Source organism: Phalacrocorax aristotelis, chromosome 11 (assembly GCF_949628215.1).
Source record: "Phalacrocorax aristotelis chromosome 11, bGulAri2.1, whole genome shotgun sequence".
In the NCBI taxonomy this organism is placed as follows: Eukaryota; Metazoa; Chordata; class Aves; order Suliformes; family Phalacrocoracidae; genus Phalacrocorax; species Phalacrocorax aristotelis.
Window position 1 is genome coordinate 2,707,110 of NC_134286.1, and position 23,028 is coordinate 2,730,137.

A 23,028-nucleotide genomic window follows, 5' to 3' on the forward strand; every position below is an offset into this window, starting at 1 on the left:
TCCAGGAGCATGTTGGAGCAGGGGAGCGGAGTTTCCACCCACCATAAATCAGCAGTGCGCTGGCACGGGCCGTAGCAGGACACGGCTCTTGCAGAGCATGGGTGAAGTCAGAAGACGTGCTCAGAGTCACAGTTTGCCTTCTGGCTCCAATTATTGGCAAGCTTGGTAGGCTGGGATTGGAAATGAAGAATAGATTTCTTATTTCCCATTGAGAGCGCTGAGCTGACATTTCTTACCGATCACACGTTCCTCCATTTCAGGAGTTCAGACAGACCCAGATCGTCTTCTCTAGCAGTAGTACGAGCACGATCAGAGAATGAAACCTGGCACATTCTCACGTTACTTGCCAAATATTTGCAGTTGAATCTGGATGTATTTTTCTCCGTGGTTACGAAGAAGCCACAGAGCGTTTGGAGCACATGTGCTTCCTGACTTTTTGTACCAGAGGGATTTTGCAGCAGATTACCATAATATCTTTCATTGTGAGATTCTACTACATTTCTCTTTTTAAAATAGCTTACTTTGCCAGTACTCAGAAGCCCCCGTCCTTGTCCATGGTTTAAGAAAAAAAAGGCAAGTAGATCTTTGCCGTCACTGGCAATGTTTTTATCTGAAATCCCGGGATGACTCCAGAGTGAGCGAAGCACTGGGCTCCCCATTGGGGAGCACTTATACTCCTGCTGCTGCTGAGGTCAGCGCCAGCGCTGCCACTTACTTGGTATCGCTGCTTCATAATCTGTCAAAGATTATAAACCAAAATTCAAAGAAAGAGACAGTAATAAAAGATGCAGCCTGACAAGATGGTGTTGTACAAACACACACTACAGCAAGTGCACCAAGGAATCCAGGAGACAGCAGTCATTGCTGAATTTTATATACACGCACCGTTTTGCTGGCTGCACAAGAATGGGATGTTTTCCTCTTAGAGGCATAATATCAATTTGTTCTTTTTGTTTGAGGTTTTAGTCTACCTGGAGAAGGATAATTAAACACTTCACAACTGTTGTAATAGTGAAAACAAAAATAATACCACAGATTTTACATGAGTAGCCTGGGAATAGAAAACATTGCGCTTTTCTGCCAATAAAGTAGAAAATTTACTATTATGAGTCAAGAAAATCTAGTCGTTTCAATAATACCCAATTCATGTATTGCTCTTAACTTAATAAATCTTCTTTCATGAAGATAAAATGCCTTCTAAAGTGCACTTGTGAGAGTAATGATTATAGCAATTTTTTTACTAGGCAGAAAGTCGAGGTGCAGCTCGCTCCAGAAGGATTTCAACTCCGAGGAACTGAAGCGCGTTACGAGGGGGAGAGGAGAGCTGCCCAGAGAGCAGGCGGCCAGCCGGCAGAACGACAAGTGAGCCCAAAGTTCAAAGAAACCTATTTACCCCGTTCTCCACCTGCAGTTTTTTATTCTTTCCGATAAGTTGTGGTTTCTGCCTCTAGCGTTCCTTGCCATGGATCAGACTACAGACTGGCACACAGCGTGGTGCTTCGGGGAAAACGGGAATTATTGGCGCGTTTCTCAAGCAGCTGTGAAGGGGGCTGTGCAGACACATTTGAAGAAACATGCCTTGAAGATTTTTAAGGTCCTGGACTTAAATTGTTTTAAAGAGATTAAAAAGTACACCGTTTATTCAATTTCAAAAGTCCATGAACAAGGCAATTTTTATTGTGTACCATCATCCTAAATAAATTTTGGTTTATTGCATTTTTCAAAACATACCGGAATCTCATGACAGTCTGAAAGATTTGGAAAAGCATCATAAATAATAGCAAAATTGGGCGTGTCATCTTCAGAACAGTTCTCTTCCCTCTTACTATTGGCAGATTAATAAAATGAATGTAAGTGACATAATTCAATAGATTTTTTAATTCAACAGGCTTTTTTAAAAATCATGTCTGTGGTTTCAAAAACACCTGATAGTTTGAAACAGGAAGGCTGATTTTGTTTGGAAAAACCATTTCAGAAATGCCTCTCCCCTTTTTGCCAACAGCGGAACAAACACCTTTTCTTTCATCTTAGCTCGTAGGTGGTAAAATTTCAGCTTGCTGTGTTTATCACCATAAGTATTTTCCATTTTCTGAGAAGTTACTATCAGAATGTATAATAAGATATCTGTAAGGTAATATTTGGAGTAGCAGAGGCAAGCGGAAGACAGGTGCTGAATATAAATTTCTCTAAATAACATGTCGCCATGACCATAACAATTAAGAACTCTTCGAGGTCTCATCCGGAGGTTTTAATTAATACAAACGATGAAACAGCGTGCCGTGGAATTGCAGCACGTGATGGCTGGCAGCGTCCCGTCAGGCCTTTTGCAGAGCCCCTGCATCCCGCGTTAACCAAGCCGAGCAAGACATCCCCGGCCACGGCACAGGCAGGCAGGCGAGGGCAGGGAAGCAGAAGGGCCGGCTCTGGAGTGGGCAGACCGTGGTAGCAGTGCTGATACGTGCTTCTTTGATGCTTTATTTGTGTGGAAGATGCTTTACAGTAATTATGGGAAGGCGAAGAACTCCACTGGATACCCAGTCTGTCTTTTGGCACGGGCTGACATGTTGCTTGGGCGGTAGCTTTCACGCTGGAATAAATTTTAAAAGGAAATTCTTAATTCTAAATATCATTGCTCTGTAATGTCTTCTCATCCCAAACTTCTGTCACCCCTCCAAGTGACAGGCTGCGGGCTGGCTCCCGCCTCGCCAGGGCAGTGGGGTGCCGCCCGGTGCCCTCACACCAGGGCAAGGCAAGGAAGGGGCACGAGTGAAGGAGATGGCGTGTTTCCAGCGCCGAGGGGAAGCTGCTAAAGCGGGGCGGGGGGGAAGCGGTAACGGTGGAGCCCAGAGACGGGTCGGTCGTTGCCAGCCCGCCGGCCGTGAGCGGAGGCAGCCGCGGCCATGGCGGCCCCGCCCGCCCCAGGCCCCCCCGCTCCTCACCCCCTTCCCTCAGGCGGCGTCGCCTCAGCGGTGCTTCCCGCCGCCATGGCGCGGCCGCCCCCTCCCCTCCGCTCGCCGCCACGTCTCGCGTGGTTCGTCGAGAACTCGCCTCGCCCCTTTCTTTCTTCTTCTTCTTCTTTTTTTTTTCTTTTTTTTTTTTTTTTTTTTTTTAACCATTTCTCCCTCTTCCGGGCCGGGCGGCGGTGACTGCCGGGCCGGCAGCCCAGTGAGCGCGGCGAGGCGGGGCGAAGCCTCCCGCCGCCTCCTTCCCGCCCTCCTGCCGCCGCCTCAGCTCCAGCCCTCGCCTCGCCTGCCGTGCCGTCCGCACACACATCCCCACACACACACACACCCGCCCGGCTCCGCATCCCGCCGCCGCCGCCTCGTCTCCCAGCATGGTCATCAAGGTCTACATCGCCTCCTCCTCCGGTTCCACGGCGGTAAGGGGAGCCCCGGGAAAGTTGTACCGGGCGGGAGGGCGGCGGCGCGGGGCTGGGGGCGCGGGGGCCGGCGGCGGCGGCGGCGGCGGCGGCGGCGGCGGCGGCGGCGGCGGCGGCGGCGGCGGCGGCGGCGGCGGGCCCCGGCCGGGCAGCCTGAGGAGAGGCTGGGGCGGCAGCCGGGCTTCGCCCCGCTCTGCGGACCGAGGGGAGCATCCAGCGCGGGGAGGGGGGTGTGGGCGCTGCAGCTGACCATCCAAAATAAAATGTCATTTCCTTCGTGATTTCGCAGCTTATTCTGTGAGTGAGCGAGTTCTGCGTGCCGCTCCCGCACCCGCGGCCGGGCGGGCTCCGGCAGCTCCCAGGGGGGCACGCTCTCGCACCCCTCGTCCTGATCCGGCAAGGCAAAGCCAACAACGTTTGGGGTTTTTTTGTTGGCGGTGTGCTGGAAGTTTATATCTCAGTTGTGTCACCCATCACGTCAGTGTTCGGTTTGGATGAGTTTATTCGGCTTATATCGAAGGTGGCAGGCGTGTGTGGCTGCTGTCCGAGGAGCTGCAGCTCCTTGCCTTGGGTTTCGCTTCGTATGGCCCCACTGTGTTGTAGGCAGAGCTCGGTCAGAAGACTGTGTTTTTCAAAAGGAAAATAAACAAGCAAAAATATTTGGCATTTGTGCCTAGGTTCAGACATAGCTCAGAGTGGCGGCAGCCTCAAGATCATCTGATTTCTTTTTGATCTGTGTGAAAGATGCTCTGAGTCTAAAATTGAGGGTATTCTGTCGCGCTTAGTATGAATGTGCTGGAGAACTACAAAATGTCAGAGACTTAGGAAATGCCAGCTCTTGCAGTTAATGATCAGTGACTTTTACTGCAAGTAGATAAAGAGACTCTGTGGCTCTGTGATGACCTTTCATGTCGCTGTTAGGCTGTGCACTTCAGGTGCAGGTTCCCCAACTTTCAGAGGACAGCAATGTACAGAAGATAAAAAAAATCCCTTGCTGAATTCTTCTTCCCCAGTTGAGTGCAGTCACTGATCTACGATCTTCAGCAGATAAAATACCACGTTGGTAAGCTTTGCCGCTGGTGGCTGTGGTGCTGTAACCCCTCGTTTAGCTGTAATGACAGAGGCTGAGCCCTGTGGTGATGGAGTGCAGATGGCACCGGAGCGTGCGCCTCGGGTGTCCCTGCTGTCGCTCTCTTCCCGTGTCGTTTTTGTTAATCTTGATGTCAATGCTGACATCGACGTGCCGATGCTGATTGTGGAAAGCAGATGATTATCTGATGCTGATCTGGAGAGTGTCTTGAAATCCCAAGTAGTTCATTCATAAGAGGGGGGTCCAAAGGGATTTCTGCTGGATTTATACAAAATGATCATCTGGAAGGAAAGAAGCGGTCATTAGCAAATTGAAAAAGTAATTCTTTCTTTCTAATGCAGCTGCTAATAGGTTTCAGGTTGACTGATACAGTTGCTATAGATTTTTATCAGTGACCTCTTAATGGCAGTTATTGATTCCTGTCTGTGTGGTGATACTAAGCTCCAGGGGTGCAACCACTGATCTCAACCCTGACTATGTTTTCCTGTTTTCAAATCAGGTTTGTACTTATTAGCTTAGCAGTTTCTGCGATGCTGTCTTGTCTTTGTGTGGATTGTACATGTTACAAGGCTCAATTCTGACTTACGGCTGCCTTTTAGGCTCCTTTGTGCATCCTTGGCTGTGGAATTTGAATATAGCGTTGGCGTAGTCTGTTTTTGTGGAATTTGAATGTAACATGCACATAATTGCCTGTTTTGTGACCTCTGTGTGTGTATACATGTATGTATATACACTCATGCCTGTGTCTAAAGCTAGTGCAGCTCAAGTAATCTTGTGGTAATGAGCAGGACTTGTACATTTTCAGTTTACTGAGTACACCAAGGGTGTTTCTCTTGGCAGGGATTGGCTGAGTACCTCACCGGGTGGCTGTTTTCCTTCTAGTATAAGAATTTTAATGGATGTTTCAACCTGAAGTAAGACAGAGAGGCACCGATCCAGAGGGAAACGTGCATGATGGGAATGAGTCGTTATCGTGGGTCTTAAGCCGTTGGTGAGACAGTCTTTGCTTGGTGGACCAGAGGAGCCTTTCTGGGTGCTGAATTTGAAATAACCCACTCCGGGAATGGAAAATCCACATCAGAGGAGATTGCCACAGAGAGATGGAACAGAATCAAAGCTGTTTCCAGTAAAGTAATTGAACTGGCTAACATCGGCCCTGCAAGGGCTCTAGCTCCTGCGAAGTCATCTCTGTACGCCCGGCACTGTGTTATTTTCATTTTCTAAAAGGCTAATTTGCTTGACTAGAAGCAAAACAGAAATAAGTACAAAATCTCCGCCTTCCTAGGCAACGAATGTCCTGTTTCTGTGCATTGGTGAAGCTTTTGCGAGGCTCTGGAAAGCAACGTCTTCCACTGAAGGGAGAAGGGGTTGAGATTGCTTCACACCTCACAGCCTGGGGCCGTAAGTCTTGGAGATTGCCCAAATTTTGTGGTCTTTTATTGGCAAAGTCATACTTTGTTATGCAGTATAATGTGCCACATCATAGTATATAAAATGTTTCCCCAAGGCACTGTTCTTCCTGAAGTTTACATTCAGATCGTATGAAGCTCACGTCTAAGCAAAGGCATTTTACAAGCATGTTTCAAGGGATTTCTGGTGAAGTTCACTTAATTCCCGTGTACACGTGTCGTTCCGAGTCTGGGCGTTACAGCGCGAAGCGTGGCTGCTGAGCTGCCCCTTGATGGGTTTTGCAGCACAAGGATTTAGCGCTCAGTGTTATCTTTGCTGTCTTTCTTTGTTTGCAAAGCCCTCTATCCGTACTCGATCATGGGGTTTGCTTTATGCTCTGTATGGAAAAGGTAGCTTTGGTTTGGGGTGGTTCATTGCCATGGTTCTCATAAGCAGAGATGAATGAGTATACTGGAAGTTTATAATTAAGGACTTGGCCAAAATGTGATGATGGCAGTCTTGGTCTGGCCTCCTATCTGAATTTCACCCCAGAAATCATAATGTAATAGTTCCAGCACCAGTTTCCTGCTGTGTTTGGAAGTCTGGTATGGAAAGTTGCCCTTTCTCTTTAATCTTCCTCCGTGTGTCTGTTGTACTGGTGAGTCGTGGGCTGGGGCAAGGACGCATGGGGGATTGTAATTAGGAAGATGAGCTGTAGACGTGAAATGTGGGAATATGCATGTGTAGCTTCCGTCCAGGAGTCTTTCTGCGTGGTGTACAGTTGAAGTGAACAGTGTTACTTAGTATGAGACAGTGTTGGAGGCTGTGAGCGTAAAATGACAGACGCAAATGCCGCATTCAGAAGCACCCAGGCGTTGACTTGAGCAGGGACTGTGCAGGCTGTGAGAGTGATTTGACTGTAGACTTCTATTCATATCCTTCAAGAGATGAAAGAAGGAGAGGCCGAAGAGTAATTAGACTCTTGCTCCTGGAAGAAAAAGGAGGGAAGAAGCTGAATTTTACAAGTCCAGTCTGTGATTTTCTCCATTAGCCTTCAGGTATTTTGTTGTTTTTTTGGGGGTAAGAGATTGCCCCAGCTCTCTTGCAGCACCAGAAGCACTTGTGTGCCTCTTCCTGAAGGCAGCTGGATTACCAGTTTTACCCATCTCATGTTGAAAGCAGCCAGCTGTTTAAATTCTTCTCAGTCTTACATTTGTTGCCAACAACTCCACCGGTCTTGACAGTGGACTTTGCCTGAGAGAATTGCGTTTGTTCATCCGACGTCCCCTCGCAAGCTCTGGGAGCATGGATGAAACCTGGAGGCCGTGGCTATGCAAGTGAAGTGCCAGTCCTGGAGATGGTGGGCTGAGCTCTCCTGCATGCCGCTGCCAGCGCTGCGGGCCGTGGAAACTGCTACGTCGAATCCGCGATGTCCGGACTGCTCCTTGGAGCCAGGAACTTTGTGTCTGTGGTCTACAGCTGTGCTTCCATCTCTCTGAGCTCTCCCCCCTCACTTGTTTTGATGACTGTGTGGGTGGTTTTCCTTCCTCGCCTCCTACTGCGACTGCAGACACGGCAAAAACCAGAGATGATCCCCAGAAGCGGTGTCAGAGTCCCATGTTGCACATCAGACTTGCCGCTGTTTAGGGATGGTTTCAGAGAGGAAAGGAAATTTTATAGTTTATTTCTTTCATTCACAAAGTTAGGGATGTGGGGGGGTTTCATGTTTTTCTTGTATTGTTTTCTTGCTTGGGAAAGGATCTAGGTTTTTTCCTCCCCACCCACTGGGACATGAGGAGGAAAGTGGCCTGTGGTCTGGAGAGCGAATATTTGCTCGTAATTATTCTTGTCTTTTCGTTCACGTAACCCAGTAAGGCACAGGAGCACTTTCTGGTGCTGCTGGGCATATACAGCCAGCGGCAAGTGCTTTCTAGAGCATTGCGGGTTGCAGATGAGGGAGAACAGCTTTGGAGAAGAGCAACTGGAAATGGGCAGAGTTGTGTGTAGCCACCAGTTCTTGTCCCTGTTCAACAGGTCGGGGCTTTGGGAGGGCTCGTGAAGCCGCCTGAACCTTCTGAAGCAACCCCAGTGAAGTAATACATCGAGAGATGGAGGTTGTACAAAAAAAATTTGTATTTTGCATTTAAATCCCTTTAGGGCCTTTTTCCTCTGTTTATCACAATAAATGCAAATATTGCCATGCTAAGATAGAATGAGTAAATTCGGCATGCTTTCTGTTTCTGTGTTGTTTGGCCACTTTGAGGTTTCTGAGCGGCCAGTGCTTTGCTGCGTGAACACCGCAGGGCCGTTAGCAGGAGGTGGCTCTGTGCTGAGCCTTGCTGAGGGCAAATGCAGCTACAGTAGGGTGGTTCTTTGCATCCAGCGTTTTTATCAGTGTGTACAATAAGTGTGCTTTGTTCTGCGGTCATGTTCAAGGTTGCAAATGTGTTGTCAAAGCCCGGATGTGTGTGGTCGCATTTGTCGTGCCGGAAGCCCCGAACTGTGGCAACAGGCGTTCTGGAGCTGATAATGAACTCCCCTCGGTCCAAATAGCGCTGCATATCAGTGCAGTTAATATGAGGAGAAAACAATGACATGAATCTTTTATAAATAGTCTTGTCATATGGTGCAAGTTTAGGTAAAACCACACATTATGGGGAAAATAAGCTGCATCTGTAGTTTTAGAAACAATCTCACAAGTGTGTGTGTATTTTTTGCGATACTTGGCTCATGCAGTTTATATACAGCGGGTGGGAACTGACTTCTTAGTAGGCTTGGTATTGATTTTTAAACCCATCTCTTGTATAAACATAATATGCATGAAGTACTTTTTTGGATATCCAGTGTTAACCAAATTTAATCTCTCAATAAAATGGTATGAATTGTTCTGAATTAGAGCTCTTGGGGTGGAAGGCAAAATATGTAACGCGAGTCTAGCGAGGCTGTTAGCTAGGATGTGTTCCATCTGCCTTGTGGGTTGTTTTTTTTAAAAAAGCCATTATTCCAAACTCTAGATAAGTCAAATATTTTTCTTAAAATATTACATTCAAATTTTTAATAGAGCCAGGGATTAAATTGGCTGCAGTCATTGCAATAGTTTTGATATATCAAAATAAAAAACATTCTACTGTGCTTAAATAAAGAGTTTTCTGACAGCACGAGAAAGATGGGAAATCATACTCCACAGTTAAGGCTGGGGAAGGCTTTTTGCTGAGAATATCTGTAGATTGTATACGCAGGTGTGACTGTTGATTCTGAGATGGTGCTTCGGGATCACGTCCGTCTCATGCACTTCTTGGGGAGAAAAGGCTGGCTTTGGGCAGAAGCCGAATGCTGTCAGCTTGCACTGGCTTTGCTGAATCCTGAACCTCAGCACTTCTCGAGATACGATCCGCATAGCGACATCCCAGTGCTAAGCACTTGTGCTTTTTCAGGAAATATTTGTAGAGTTCAGCAAGTAACTTTTCTGGTCCTGAGGCATTAAAGTTCAAATCAGAAGATTCCTGTAGAAGTCAGTGAATTGGCAGGCATGCAAGGTTATTCCTATTCCTCCCAGAAGAGGAGGAATTGAGGGGAGAGGAGACAAATGGAAGTAAACAAACATTGATAGATTTCATCTGTTCAGGCTCAGAACAGAACTAAAATATTCCCCTATATGATAAAAAGAAGAGCTAAGGATGCGTCACCGTCATAGCCAGAGGTAGGTGACCTCTGCCTTACATAGCTGTTCTTTGTGCTCCCCAACCCTGGAACTGCTGATCTTAGTTCCTGGCTCTAATCAGTGATCTGGAAACCTGAACCGAATCCACAACTTATATCAATATTAGGCTATTCGAGAATGTTTCTACTCAAACATGAAAATACAGTGTTAATGACATTTGTTTAACCCCAGCCGTATTCAGGGGAGACCTTCCATTTATGATTAAATTGAAAGTACTTTTGTTGGTCAGATATTTAATCAAGCCCGAAAGAGTTTTAATCATAATGCTTATTTACTATTATTTGTCCCAGAAAAAAGCTTCTGTCTGTGAGCACGTCCTTTCCAGGGCAGCACCTCCAGCTGCTAAGGCCTAGTTTCTGAAATTGGGACGGTAGTAAAGTGAGACGGAGGTTTAAGCCAGCGGAAGGAAACATGAAGGGTTAACATCGAACTGTGGGCTGACTAAAGTTAATGCTGTCTGGATACAGCTGAAGTAGTCTTCGCATCCTGATGTACAGCTTCTTCCTGTTGGGCTTAGCTTCCCCTGTGAGAAGTCGATGTGGTAATTTGATTTCTTTAATTAGCTATCTGAGGCTTAGTTTTGCTGGGGCTCTTTTTCCATAGGTGAATACTGCCTTGCTGTAAATTCTGAAGGCGCTGGAGCATAAAATTTTAACTATTACCTGTCGAGGGACCTATTGTTTGAATTGCTGTGTTGTCAGAGTGAAGAAAGGAGCCAAAGGCAGCAGGGTTTAAAAAAGGATCTCGGGCAAATCTGGAAGCTACAAGCTATCTTCCTGTGCTGGACAAATTGATGTTATTCTTTGTTAGACTCTTTCCCAGCTAACACATGGACAGAGACAGAATGGGGGGAAGAATCAATACGCTGCCGGAGAGAAAGCTGTGCCTCGCAGCTGAGCTACCTGGAGCAGCCACTGAGCATACAAATGAGGGTGATCCCTTAATATTGAATCCCTGGGCTTCCAGAAAGTTTGGGACAAGCTTTGGCCAGGTTACAAATCTTTTTTTTTTTTTTTTTTTTTTAAATAAAGAAACGAAGCTGCTGTTCAATAAGAGGAAAGGATTTTTTTTTCCTCTCTTTTTGGCTTATATCATTGATTACACACTGGTTGTATATCCAGATAACAAGACTTTGGAATGCATAGGTAGCTTTGCAATGTGCAGAAGATACATGGAGATGCTACAGAGATCTGTGCTGTACCCTAAGCAATCCAGAGAAAGAGCGAGGTGACAAGGCTGTTGGTGAAGTGAGGTTGCGAGAGCAGCCTCCTGTACCTGCCCTGGTGGGAAAGTGGGAAGAAACAGTTGTCATTGTGTGCAAGAGGGAGGTTTAAACTAACCTGTACTGTTTAGCAGCGAGGTCTTGGAGGTGTACTAGGTAATTCTACAAAAATACCATATTAGTGGTCATAAAAACAAACAAAATGTCAGGAATTTTTAGGATGGGAGAGAGCAAAGGAAGAAACCAGTACCGCTGGATAAATCTGTGGTGCATCTGTATCTATAATAGACCGTAACAGTTGTCTTTAAACAGTTTAAACTGTTAAAAAGTTTGAAAAGATACTGGGTAGGGTGAGATTAACACTGTACGAGCAATAACCAAATAACGTAGAATTCCGCAGCTGAGGAAGAGCTGAAAAAGTATGAAAAGTGAAAATCATGTGGGGCATGGGAGAACAAATAGGAAGTGATTGTTCATAACTTTTTCTAATGCAACAACTGGGAGAGAGCAAGTGAGACTAGCAAGTGGCAGGTTCAGAATAAATGAAGTACTTTGTTTGACAACATGCAGTTTAATGGAGAAACTCACTGCCAGAGAACATCGTGTATGGCAAAAATTGCATGGGCTCAGGAAGCAGTGAGACAAATTAAGAGGGAAAGCTTATTAAGGGCTATTAAACATAATTACTACACCTCTGACTCAAAAATACGGATTATTGGAGTCTGGGAAAGTATAATGTGGTATAGCCCCCTGTGCTCAATCTGTTGGCATGCTCTTCCCTGGGATCTGTGGCCGGTGGAGACAGGATATTGGGGTAGACAAGTGTTGGATCCAACCCAATAAAGCTGTTCTTCTGTTCTTGGATGAAATTGGCTCTGTTCCCAAATTAGCTGAACAGTTTGCATTTAAAAATTTAAGAACACGTTGCCCAGGAAAAACGTTTGATGGAAAGGAATAAAGAATGTATGTGCATGTTTGGGATGTGTTGTTTTGTTTTTTTTTTTTAATTGGTAGTTATTACAGACACCTGCAATTGTAGAAGTATTAGAAGGCTCTGGACATTTAGGTGCAACTAGAAATTTCCTCTGAAATGTAAACAGGTTCTGTATCTGTTTTATATTCAGACATACCAATGCGACTGAAGTCTTACCTCTCTCTGCTTTGCAAACTCTGAGATGCTGTGAGAGACTGTAGATAGGAGAGAAACTTTTAACTATATTTGTTCCCTGTATCTTAGGAACCGGGGTGAAGGGTGAGTGGGGGGAAGCAAAAGTTTATAATAATCCTCCTTTTGGTTTCCTTCTGAACAACCGCAGTTTGGTTCAGGAGCTGAGGACAAGGCTGTAAGAAATGTTATATGAAGCTATTTGTTATGCAGTAGATGTTGGCAGGCTCAAAACTTTTGATGGAGAGATAAACACTGAAATCTGAAGGTCTGGATGTTTACCGGGAAATTCAGAGTGAAGCAAGCTCTGCCAGGTGATGTACAGCCTCTCTGCCTGAGGTTTGAGTTGGTTGTTGTGCCCAGGTGTGACTGGGGAAGGGTTCCATTAATCAAAGCTGAAATGTCACTCTGTTTTCCTGGGCTCTTGCACAGACAGGGAGATGTGAATGAGCTTGCCGGAGCAAAGATGGCTGTTCCTCATGCATCTCATGGCCAGTCACAATCTCAGCCTTTCTTACATAGGAAACATGGGTGTTCCGTGATATGGACAGCAGGTGATTCCAAACGCAAGATCATTTTGCAGCATGAACAGCAGATGCTGGAATACATCATGTTTAGACCTAGGCGATAAAGTAGGTGTATCAGAAACCCCCACTGCTTTACGCATAGGTCAAAATAAACTGGCAAAGCCCAATGTAAACAGAAAGCAGCCTCTGGGGAAAATAATAGTAGTTTTCACATAAAACCACATTTTTATGAGAGTAGTAGTTTCCAGGCAGGTGTAAACAGCACATCTGTATTCACCTCATGGGATGTGCTAGTGTCACTGGGAGTTTTGCCACGGACTGGCCATGCCAGGATAAGATTTTACTCCTTAGGAAATACTTAATGCTTCTTATCCAAGATCATTCCTGTGCACATGTTGCAAATGTACTGGGCCAGAGCAGCAGCTGCAGAGCAACTGGCAGAATGGGAGAGGAGTGGAATAGCCCAGTGAATGAATTAAAAATATATCCCAAAACATTCTCACTGGACATGGATGGAAATGAAGTTCAAGTGAAGCTGATACATGGATAAAAGATGTAGGATTTTTATTTTCCCTAGGCATAAAACACAATATAGATGAGTGGAAATAAAAAGATAAAAAGGGGCAGGTTTGCAAACTTACTTGTTAGCAACCTGATAATCCTGATTAAGAACTAGAAATTCCTTCCTACCCTGTTATGCAGATAAGTAAATCTCATGGTTCTGGTGGCTAAATCCATGAAACCTTCATACTTGAGCAATCTTTCTCTAAATTTCTGTCTCATTTTATCAGCATTAAAATGTACCAGGAGGCAGCTGTGAAAGCCTCTGTTTTGCCCGCAGAGGACTGAGGTTTGAGTTGTGCATGTTGGGTAAAGATTAAGATAGGTCCATGAAGCTGTCTCACATTGGAATGTTCCTTGCAGGAATTTACACCTGTATAAACTGAGGAGCAGCTGGACAGACAGCTATGTCTTCCATATAATGATTTGGGACCAAAATTAGCAGCTTGGAAGGCATTAGGATAGCTGTCACCTCACACTGCCAGCCGTCAAGCATTAGGCTGAGACTGAAGAACATCAGGGGAATGAAGCTATTTTGGCTTCTTGCCCAGGCCTGGAGGACTCCATCCTGCAGCATATAAACAGCTGGGGGACTTAATCTTTTAAAAAACAAAATGCAGTGTGTATTCATCTTAGTTTGTGATTGAGGTATGCAGATGCTAGCTTGCATGGAGGCAGAAGGAAGCTTTTTTTTTTTTTTTTAAAAAAAGCAAATGCCATGGTGACAAGAGTGATCTAAAAAAACTTACAGTGGTGGTGGTGGGGTTGCAAAGTGGCCTCCAGGTCGTGGCTCTGTCGGTGGCCATGCCTGCCACTGCGGTGTGGGCAGCATCCCAAACAGTGCCCTTGGTGCGGGGTGGAAGGTGGCACTTCCCTTCGGGCTGCGGCAGTGCGGTGGGTGAGAATAGCTTGTTGATGGGAAGGACCTGATGTGTTGGAAAATGCTCTATTTTTTTAATTCCGGTAAAGAGCAGCTTCAGGATGTCTTCTGAGAAGTCCTCTTGAGAGCAAACTCCTAGGCCTTGGCCTTCCTGGCTATTGCAAGCAAAAGTTGGCCAACTCCTGTATTGCTTCAGCTACCGAAAAAATTAGAAACTGCAATGTGGCCGCTTCTTGTGAGCTTTCTGTTTACCTCCCTCTCTCCCCTCCTTAAAGAAACAGCTTCTGAAGTGACAATATTTTGTCCAAGTCTGCACTAAAATAAAGTGGGGATCTGGGGCCCACAGGACGATAGGCACTTGAAATGCTACCCAGGCAAATTAACTGGTCGGAAGGCTGGTGCTGATACAGACTGCTGGCTGCTAACCGTTTCGTCGCTGGGATGCTTTGGGGTGGCTGTCCTGACCTGCTGTTCTATCTCAACAGAGCCTGCCTCTTTTTGGAAAGAGGAGGAAAACTTGGATTTAATCCATAGCCTTTCTCCCAAGCCCCTCTTCCTTTGTATAGTGTTATTTAGGTATTTTAGTTCAGGGAAAAAAGCTTTCTTCTCTTGAAAAATTATTTGGTTTAGAATAGTTTTCAAAAAGACTCTTTTGCTAAATAATGTCTGTGTTTCACAAGTTCTTTTACGGTAGAAAGTAATACAGAACAGAAGCACCTGGATTTAGCATAGGATCACTAAGGTAATATATTTCTTCTTAAAGTGGTTTTTTATTTAAAGTTAATAAATGCCTGGCAGTATAAAGGTAGTGAAGCAGCAATTAATGCTGTAAACGTTTAGGTTTGTCAGTTAATTTAGTCTCTCTGTGTGCTAAACCATACAGGAAATAAACCTTCCTTTTATTGCAAACCACAGGAGCCTCCTGCAATACTTGTCTGAGTGTTTAACTCCTTTCCTAACCAGAGTTCAGCTCTCATGAGACAAACAAAACAAAAAATGTTTTTCCTCTCTACTCCTTTTGCCGTCCGGGGCTCCTCATCGCCAGCATAAATCCACAGATTCTGAAAAATAATTACATTAGCAGCTGTTTCAATAAACCCCGCAAACTGTAGCCCACCGCTGTCTATGGTGCATGTCGATCTAACGCTGTCTTCTCAGGCTGCTTCCCCAGTAAATATTAGCCAAGCGCTGCAGGGACTGGAGTTTCAGGGTGGAACGAGGTGGAACCTGTGCTGTTTTAAGTGACGTAACATAGCAGCCAGCAGTTTTCATGGGGTGTGGTTGCTGCCAACATTGCGTGGACTACTACGACCTGTCCTGGAGCCCTCTATGAAAGTGAAGATAAAGGAGGAATAATTCGCCTCACTTTCTGAGAGACACTGGCTGGAAAAAACAGACTCAGAACTTGACAACAGTGGTGAGGTCCAGACTTTCAGGACTAAAGCCATTTTTGGAACTTCCAGAGCAAGCAGTCAGGTTTTCAGTGGCATTCTCAGTGCCTTTCCCCCATTTTCCTCAGCCACACTGAGAACTTTTGAATATCTAGGAATATGTCATGCTCCGGAGAATTTTCCACGTCCCATGTGATACCGAGCCTGATTATCATCACAGAGATTAGTCTCCTGTGTGTTAAATTGCATTATAGTCAGTGTGTAAAGCCTGCCTATGAGGCTGGGCTGCGGTGTATTTGATACTGTTTGTAGATAGAGCCAGAAATGATCCCTCACCCAAATAACAAAGTAAATAAGCAGTGATTTGAAAAAGTAACTATTGCTACCAACTAACAGCTTAGGAGAGGAAGCTCTGAGAGGTGAAGAGTACATTCAAAATTGTTTACAGAGTCTGTGACAGAGGTAGCTTAGACTTTTCTTTCTTCCATGTAGCAAAAGCTCCCATTTCCCAAGACTCTTTCGTGCCTCAGATACAAGAGTACAGCAGAGAGACTAAGACGAGATGCTGAGGCTGTAGAGACACTGGCAATACACGGAACAGTCGTGCCAGGAGAAGAGGCTGTTGCTGGAGGCTGCCCTCTGTTCAGGTCCTCTCTGCGTTGCCCGTTGAGCATCCCAGGGCCAAAGGCAGGGGTGAGCATAAACAACTTCACCTTCTGTCATGGCTAACCCAGCTGGTACTGCCTGGAAAAGGGGACACAGAGTGGTGACAGAGAGCCCATGTGCTGGCTGACGGGTGGGGAAGGGGTGACTGTGGGGCTGCTCCCAGGTCTGGCCACTGCCAGGACGGCATCTCCTCCCTGTGGGGATGGACCAAGTGCAGGACTTAGTACTGGCACTAACTTGAACAGCTTTGTTGGTGTATGAGTGGGAACGTTGCATGAGGTTTCTTGAAGCTTGCAGTTCTCTGCTGTTGTGCCTGAGTTGTGCCAGAGAGCTAATTCTGCGAACGTCAGTAATGATTAATGAGGGAAAATTCAGGAGCTGTGGCAACAGGTTTGTTGGTAGATTTCTGCTTTCCTGTGAACCATAAACCTTGCTCAGATAAGTGGAGTTGCTGGAGATGCTCTGGCTGATACACCACGAGTTCATTCCAAACCCTGGGGCAGTTTTTGTTAAGCAGGCGCTCGGGTTTGCACTTGTTCTTCAGGTAGTCTTGAAGCCAGGTGATTGCTGCAGGATAATGCAATGTGCATTTGGTTCCTTTGTCTGCTCTTCCTGCCACTCTCATGTTCATAATGTTCGGGAATTATGTTAGTTTTAGACTGGTTTTTGGGAGGAGAGGATGTGTTTGTTTTTATTTAACCCTGCGTAGAGTTTGGATGCTGTGACTAGGCACACATGAGATGTCCACGCAAATCCAGCCTGCCAAGCTCCAACTCTGCTGTAGAAAACAACTGTGCGTAATAAATGAGGAGTTCATATTCTGCTGCTCCTTATGCTTTGTTAACGGATAACCAAGATAATGGAGCCTGTATTCCCGCAGTAGGAAGCTGTCTCTCTGTTGGTTTTGGACCAGACAAGCAGTTTTCAGGCTTATGAAAGTCAAATGCCACAAAATTGACTTAGAAAACTGCCAAGGGTCAATTTATTTTGTATTGTAATGGTGGTGTTTGCCTTTTGATTATGACTGTTCCGGGTGCTGCAATGGTTTGTGGACGGTGTCAGTGCCAGTGGTTAAAGCTATGGCTTTGCAATACATCAGTGTTTCTTTACATTCTCATCTAAAGGAAGACAAGGGGAGGCTTAGGTCTGGCAGCTTGATTTTGCAAGATATATTTATTTTGGCTAACTTCAGTAGTCTGGTCACAAAAGTAACTAGAAGAAAATCCTGATATGCGAGTATTTGCTCTTGCAAATCATTCCTGTTGCTGAGTGAAGCAAAGGCCTGAGACAAGAATGGCCTGAGGCCACGGCTTGGTGTGTGCTTTCAGTTGGTACTGCTGCTGGGAGACGTGGTCCTGCACCCCTTGCCTCATTTCCTTCCCTGCCCTGTGCCTTTCCTTGTGATGGCACAAGTACACTCCTGTCAGCATGGTGAGCTGGGCTGAGGCCCCACAAAACAATACTGCTGTGTGACTGGAGGAGTTTCTCCAGCTCAGACCCCTGCGTAGCCGTGCCAAGGCGTACGCTGGTGCAAGAAAGGGCGAATACATGCTCAGAGACAAGGCTCTGGAGTTCAAGGAGACAGTCTCTTTCTGTAACCATGATTTATACAGCTTGAATGTATACGGTCCCAGCAGCAAGCTGTGCTTCCCCGACAGTCCCTCCTGGATAACCGTCCCCAGAGCCGGCGCTGGAGGAGGTGAGGTTTGGGAGCAGCCTGGGCAGAGCCCCTGCGCGAGGGCGGGCAGGCTTTTGGGGCTGGAGCGGTCTGGGTGTATGAGTTTCAAGCTGCTGCCAGCCAGGCTGCTTCAGGTGCAAAGTTCATCCTTGAACAAACAGGGCTCCTGGTGGGGCTGTTTGCAGAAATCATGTGAAGGGAGGGGAGAACAGCGCTGCTCATCCCTCCTCCGGGGACTGCAGGGGCTTGAAGCCCAGCCTGAGCAGAGAGTTAAGAGGCAGTCAGGCATCCCCCTTGTTTTAAATCAAGTGCAGATCCTTTCTTTTGAGAGAGGACAAGTGTAAGTCTGACACCTCTCCAGATCTGAAACACTTCACCCAGTGTTCAGCGGTTGGAAGCTTCGTTTGCATTCACTGTTTTTCTGTGTTCAGGCTGTTAGGTTGTCTACAAAAAGCCCACCCGTAGCGAGGTTTGGTGCCTCTGCTAGTAACAGCTCTGGTGCTGCCAGCCCCTTCCTGCGGCTTCTTGGGTTTTAACTCCTCCCTTGTGCAACTGCTGGGGATCTTGTGTTTCATGTGCATGGAAATACAGAGTGTAAAAAGGCTTTCTGCTACCCCATGAGCAAACATCTCTATTTTTTGGCTGCTGATGGAAAGTAATTTGAAATATCTTGCATTAAATAATCTTAAATAATAATCTTGCATTAAAATACTTGAAAATGGAAGATTTTGGCTGTGTGGGGATTGTTTATTTTTGAAATCCAGACAAATAATCCAGTGGGGCATTGCTGTCACTTTTCACATAACTTTAAAAAAAAAAAAAAAAAAAAAAAAGGTCAAAAACCCAAAGAAAGATCTCTGTGCACGGAGGGATCTGTGTTTGGGGAGGTGACTGATGGTCCCCACAGGCGCTGTACATCAGCCAGTGCAGTGATGTGCTCACAGGGGTACTGGCGTACCAAGAGCATCACGGTTTAAAAATCCAGGTAATATATGGTAACTGTTCATATTGAATATACATCTTTGTCTGAACCGCATGGTGCGGGGTGGGAGATGTTCAGGCATCTGGTGCAGCCAAGGCTTTTGGGTTTTGCACTTTAGCCACTAATATCAGTCACTGGCCAGATGTGAAGCTTTCTGTAGGAATGCCGCTTACCTGCCTATTGAAAAGTCGTGTGGCGCAGGGTTTAGTAAATCCAGGTTACCAAGGACCATGGTGTGGACTACACAGAGACCCTTATTTCTTCCGCTTGAATTTAGAAACAGACCATTTTCGAGTTGTGTAATGTACAGTGGTTCTTTTCCACACAACAATTAATAACCTGACTGTCAGTGTAAGTCAGCATGTTGGGCACAGTGCTTATAAGCAAAGAGCAAAGATGAGCGCACATGGAGTCTTTGGTTATTTGAACCATACCACAACAGTAAATTAACTCCTTTATATCAGAGTTCACAGTTTTAACCACATAGCTCCTTCCTCCAGGATGAACTCTGCGTGTGTTTCCAGCTGAGGATCCAGAGGTAACTAGGGAACACCTTTCCTTAAGAAAAGCAAAACACGTGAGAGAAATGCATGTTTCTTGTAGCACAGTGAGTTAATACATATTTGTGATAAAACCTTGGAATACTGCTTTGTATTACTTCTGTGCTTCTGGTCTTTTACCAGGCAGCGGCTGCTGTGGAGAAGAGCGTTGGCATCCTGACTTCTGCATAACTCTGATTTGGCAGTAGTGACTCTTTTTAAGCGCTTTACGGAATTAGTAAAGGCATTTAAAGCAGAGAGTAGAAGGATGTTTAATTTGTTTTTTTGTGAGGAAACAGCCTGACTAAAGTCATGTTGCATCTGATCTGCGCAGCCATCCAGAACCCGCTTGTGAGTGTTGTGCATCTGGCTGGTAGGTTTGTGGCTGAGCTGGACTCTTGGTCAAAAGAAGTAGGGTGCTGCCAACATGGTAGACGAGCCTTGGCAGGCGGGGAAATGCTAAATGAGTGACTGAAAAAAATATTGGGGAGTGGCCAGCAGGGAGAAAAGTTAAAGGAGAATGTACAACGTCACCCTTCTTTTTCTTGCAGCCAAAAAAGAAATAGATTTCCTTCTGAATTTGGTGGCTTCAGTAGGAAAAGAGGTGGGTTTTCAGCTGACAGAGAACCATTTTCATGTACTGGAACAATATCTGGACTTTATTAAATGGTACTTTCACACGTTGTCTTCAGGTGTTGCCAGTGCTAAGATGTTCTCTGTTAGCAACCTGGTAGCACCACAGTAGTCCTTAACAAGCAGGTATAAAAAGATGAATGGATTCACCCCCCCCTCACTCCCCCAGCGCTTGGATATTATTTGTTAAGAGCTGAATCTGACTTAAGCTGTGATAATACGTTGATCCTTAAGGTGCCTTCATGGAAAGTAAACTTAAAACACATTAAAAAGTAATCAAGCCTTCATTAGGCAGTGCCACGACTGCTGTTTGCCAGTAGCTGAGAAGATATAAATAAGGAAATGTTACTTGTCCTCATACTTGTCTAATGGGTAGAGGAATCTGCTTTCAGCCACTGCTGGAGGAAAGTGGCTAAACAGACACTTGATGTGATGCTGCAAGTCAGTTTTGACCCATTTATGGCCTTTTAGTATCTTTCTTATCAGAATTTGACTGTAATAGAGCTTTGGTAGATTTGGCTGTATTGCACGTCTGGTACAAAACTAGCGACATTCAGAAATCCTGCTGCAACATGAAACTTGAATCCTGTGTACCTTTAAATGAGAGAATTGATGTCATTTGAGTCCGAATATTTTTGACTCTTGGTACCATGCGACACTAACAAAGGTGAACTTCTTATAGATTTTCTTCTGTTAACTGCTCATGCAATTATGCACATAACATGATTAACAGGTTGCTCAGTGCACTCCAGCCTTGAGTGTTGCTTGCAGACGCCTACTTGTGTAGGTGCCAAGTGACATATACCTCAAATCACCACGTACTGTAACTGTAAAGAGCCTTTGGAATCCTGTTTCTGAGCAGCTGCTTTCCAACACCATTCAACTTGTGTTGCGCGCTGTTTGCAGCGCTGTATTTACACCTCCGCCTGAAGGGGTGTGACGCTGCGTACTCACCTGGATCTCCCCTGGCTAAGAAAGCCCTCTTGGGAAGGGACGCGGTCCCGCGTGCATCCATGGGTGACAGAAACCAGGCATTAGTGGTATTTACACCATTACCTTCCCTAAATGTGTATGATACTTTCCGTGGCACAAGCACCCTTGCCGTGTGCGTACGCAGGGTGTGCTGTCCCACCGTTCTGGCACGTACGCATGTGCACAGCGCATGCACACGCGTACGTAGTGCAAAGGCACCATCCAGCTGGGTGCTGAGAGCTGAGCAGGACGAGGAAGGAGCAGGCAGCTCAGCAGCTTTTCAGAAACAGGGAGCCTGCGTGGGTAACTTCAACTCTCAGTGCTGTTTCACAGCCTAAGTGAATGCATGAGATCCTGTATTTAGTGTTCTCCTGTGCTTCTGAACAGAATTAGGCTGAGATTAGTTTTCTAAATTAGTATCTTCCAAATGGTGATTATATGGCTTTATTCTCTCCTTTGGAGCAGTAGAGAAAAGGTTTCTTATTTTTTCGTAACTAATTCCTTAAACTTCAATATCAAGTCAGCAACATAGCAGTTAGGAGCCTGCTCAGCAGGCTGCTTTACTGGGCTGTACCAAGCAGAGGAGCCAGGCCTGCATTACTGGCTGAACTTTCCAAAGCAGGGTAATGGGACTAAAAGCCAAACTCCCCCTGGGGATTTTATTCTCTTTGCAGTCTGTGTCAAAGGGTAAATAAAAGTGAGTGGGAGTTGGGTCCATAAGGGCCTTGGGCTCCACTGAGAATCCTGATCCCCAGGACTTCAGTGCATGGAGGTGACATTAAATTTCATGTTTGGTTCTTCTGGTAGGAGAAAACTTGTTGAACGCACTAGGATCTTTTGACTTGGGGTTTGTTGGTGTGGGATTTAACAAATTTTTAGGGCTTGGGTTATTGAATGAGTGCACTTATGGTGGCATTATAATCCGTAAAAGATAAAGCTTTTATTTTTGTTCTCATGAATCAGCTTTTCCATTTATGTAACTTTCTATGGTTTCTGGAGCAAGTTCTGCTCTTGTTTTGGGAAGTACAGGCTTTGTCCTTTGTACTAGCCATATTCTTGGCTTGTGCTGCAAAATCTGATCTGTGGTGTGGTACCTTACGCCTGGATAATGCCCCACTGCAGGCAGACCATGTGCTTCCAGATGTGATGTAACCTTCAGGTTAGGTTGCAAAAACCTCTCTGTAGCCTGGATTTTTCCCCCAGCCTTGCTCTTGAGAGGTCCTTTTGCATCCTTTTGTGACCACCTTTTGGTGGTCCTTTTGTGTCCTTTCACCCCGCGACTTTTTCCTGCGTTTATACAGTGTCTTCCAGAACCACACATGAGAAATGGGATCAGGTCTCCACTCTCACTGCGAGCTGGAGAGCCCCTTCCCTCTGCCCTGGGCCTCAGGCTGGCACGTGGTGCTAATGCAGCCCAGGGGTGGTGGGCGCCCGGTGGTGAGAACCATGTCCAAATAAACAACTTCTAAGCTGTTGGGGGCAAACCGCATCAAGAGAGGGCTGCTGCAGCAGCTATGCAGGGTACATGTTGATATGCCATGGGCTTTCCCTGGAGGGAGAGAGTAGGTACATATGGAGCCCATCTGGACACTGCCTAATTGCTGCAAAAAAAAAAAAAAAAAAAAAAAAGGCAGCACAAGTACAGCATGAGCTTTTCTAACCTCCTGTCTTTGATTTAGGTCGCATAAGCTCATGGTGGTTTTGCTGTATTTGTCTTCCATCTCATTCCGTACAGACCAGAAACCAAGCACTGGGAGAGAGAATTATGACATTATTACACATAATGCTCGACTTAAAATAGCTGAACAAAAAAGTGGTTTGAGTTCTGTAATGATAATCGCCCAGACCTAAAAATAGGTAGATGTTCTACCAGGCAGAAGGAAGTAAGAGTAAGACGCGAATCCGTGGGAGACAGGTCAGAGACAGGCTGCAAAGCTCTGATCGGGCAGGCTGTTGCTGTAGGTGCCTGCAAGTTTACCACCTCTCGACCACCATTTACAGCCGGTGGTGGCCACCAGCACCACCAGACCTGGCACCTCTGAATTTTAAGCTAATATAAGGGGGAAGAAAAATCTGGCTTGTTCATAAAAATAAAAACAACAAAAAAACCTTTATACAGAAAAGTGGCTCCTTGAATGCTGCAGTAAAACCAGAGAGAACTCTGATGGAGGCTGGGACCGAGCCTGCTCAGAGGTGTTTTGTCTCGGAAGCGAGCCCTGCTGTAGTGTCCTGG

The 23,028-nt window shown here is 45.8% G+C and overlaps 1 protein-coding gene and 1 long non-coding RNA gene across 2 annotated transcripts in view; one reads left to right on the forward strand and one right to left on the reverse strand.

Annotated features, from left to right (window-relative positions):
- Positions 1-1,851: 1,851 nt before the first annotated feature.
- Positions 1,852-3,104, reverse strand: LOC142063188 (uncharacterized). Its single transcript, XR_012662680.1, has 2 exons — positions 2,940-3,104; positions 1,852-2,587 (listed from the first exon to the last, which is right to left on the reverse strand). It is a non-coding gene; the product is annotated as an uncharacterized LOC142063188 (long non-coding RNA).
- Positions 3,105-3,249: 145 nt separating this feature from the next.
- Positions 3,250-23,028, forward strand: part of SH3BGRL (SH3 domain binding glutamate rich protein like) — a 36,928-nt gene continuing 17,149 nt past the window's right edge. Inside the window, exon 1 of the mRNA XM_075106612.1 lies at positions 3,250-3,379. Within this exon, the coding sequence (XP_074962713.1) occupies positions 3,335-3,379 (45 nt within the window). The 5' untranslated portion in view covers positions 3,250-3,334. The remainder of the gene's footprint in view (positions 3,380-23,028) is intronic.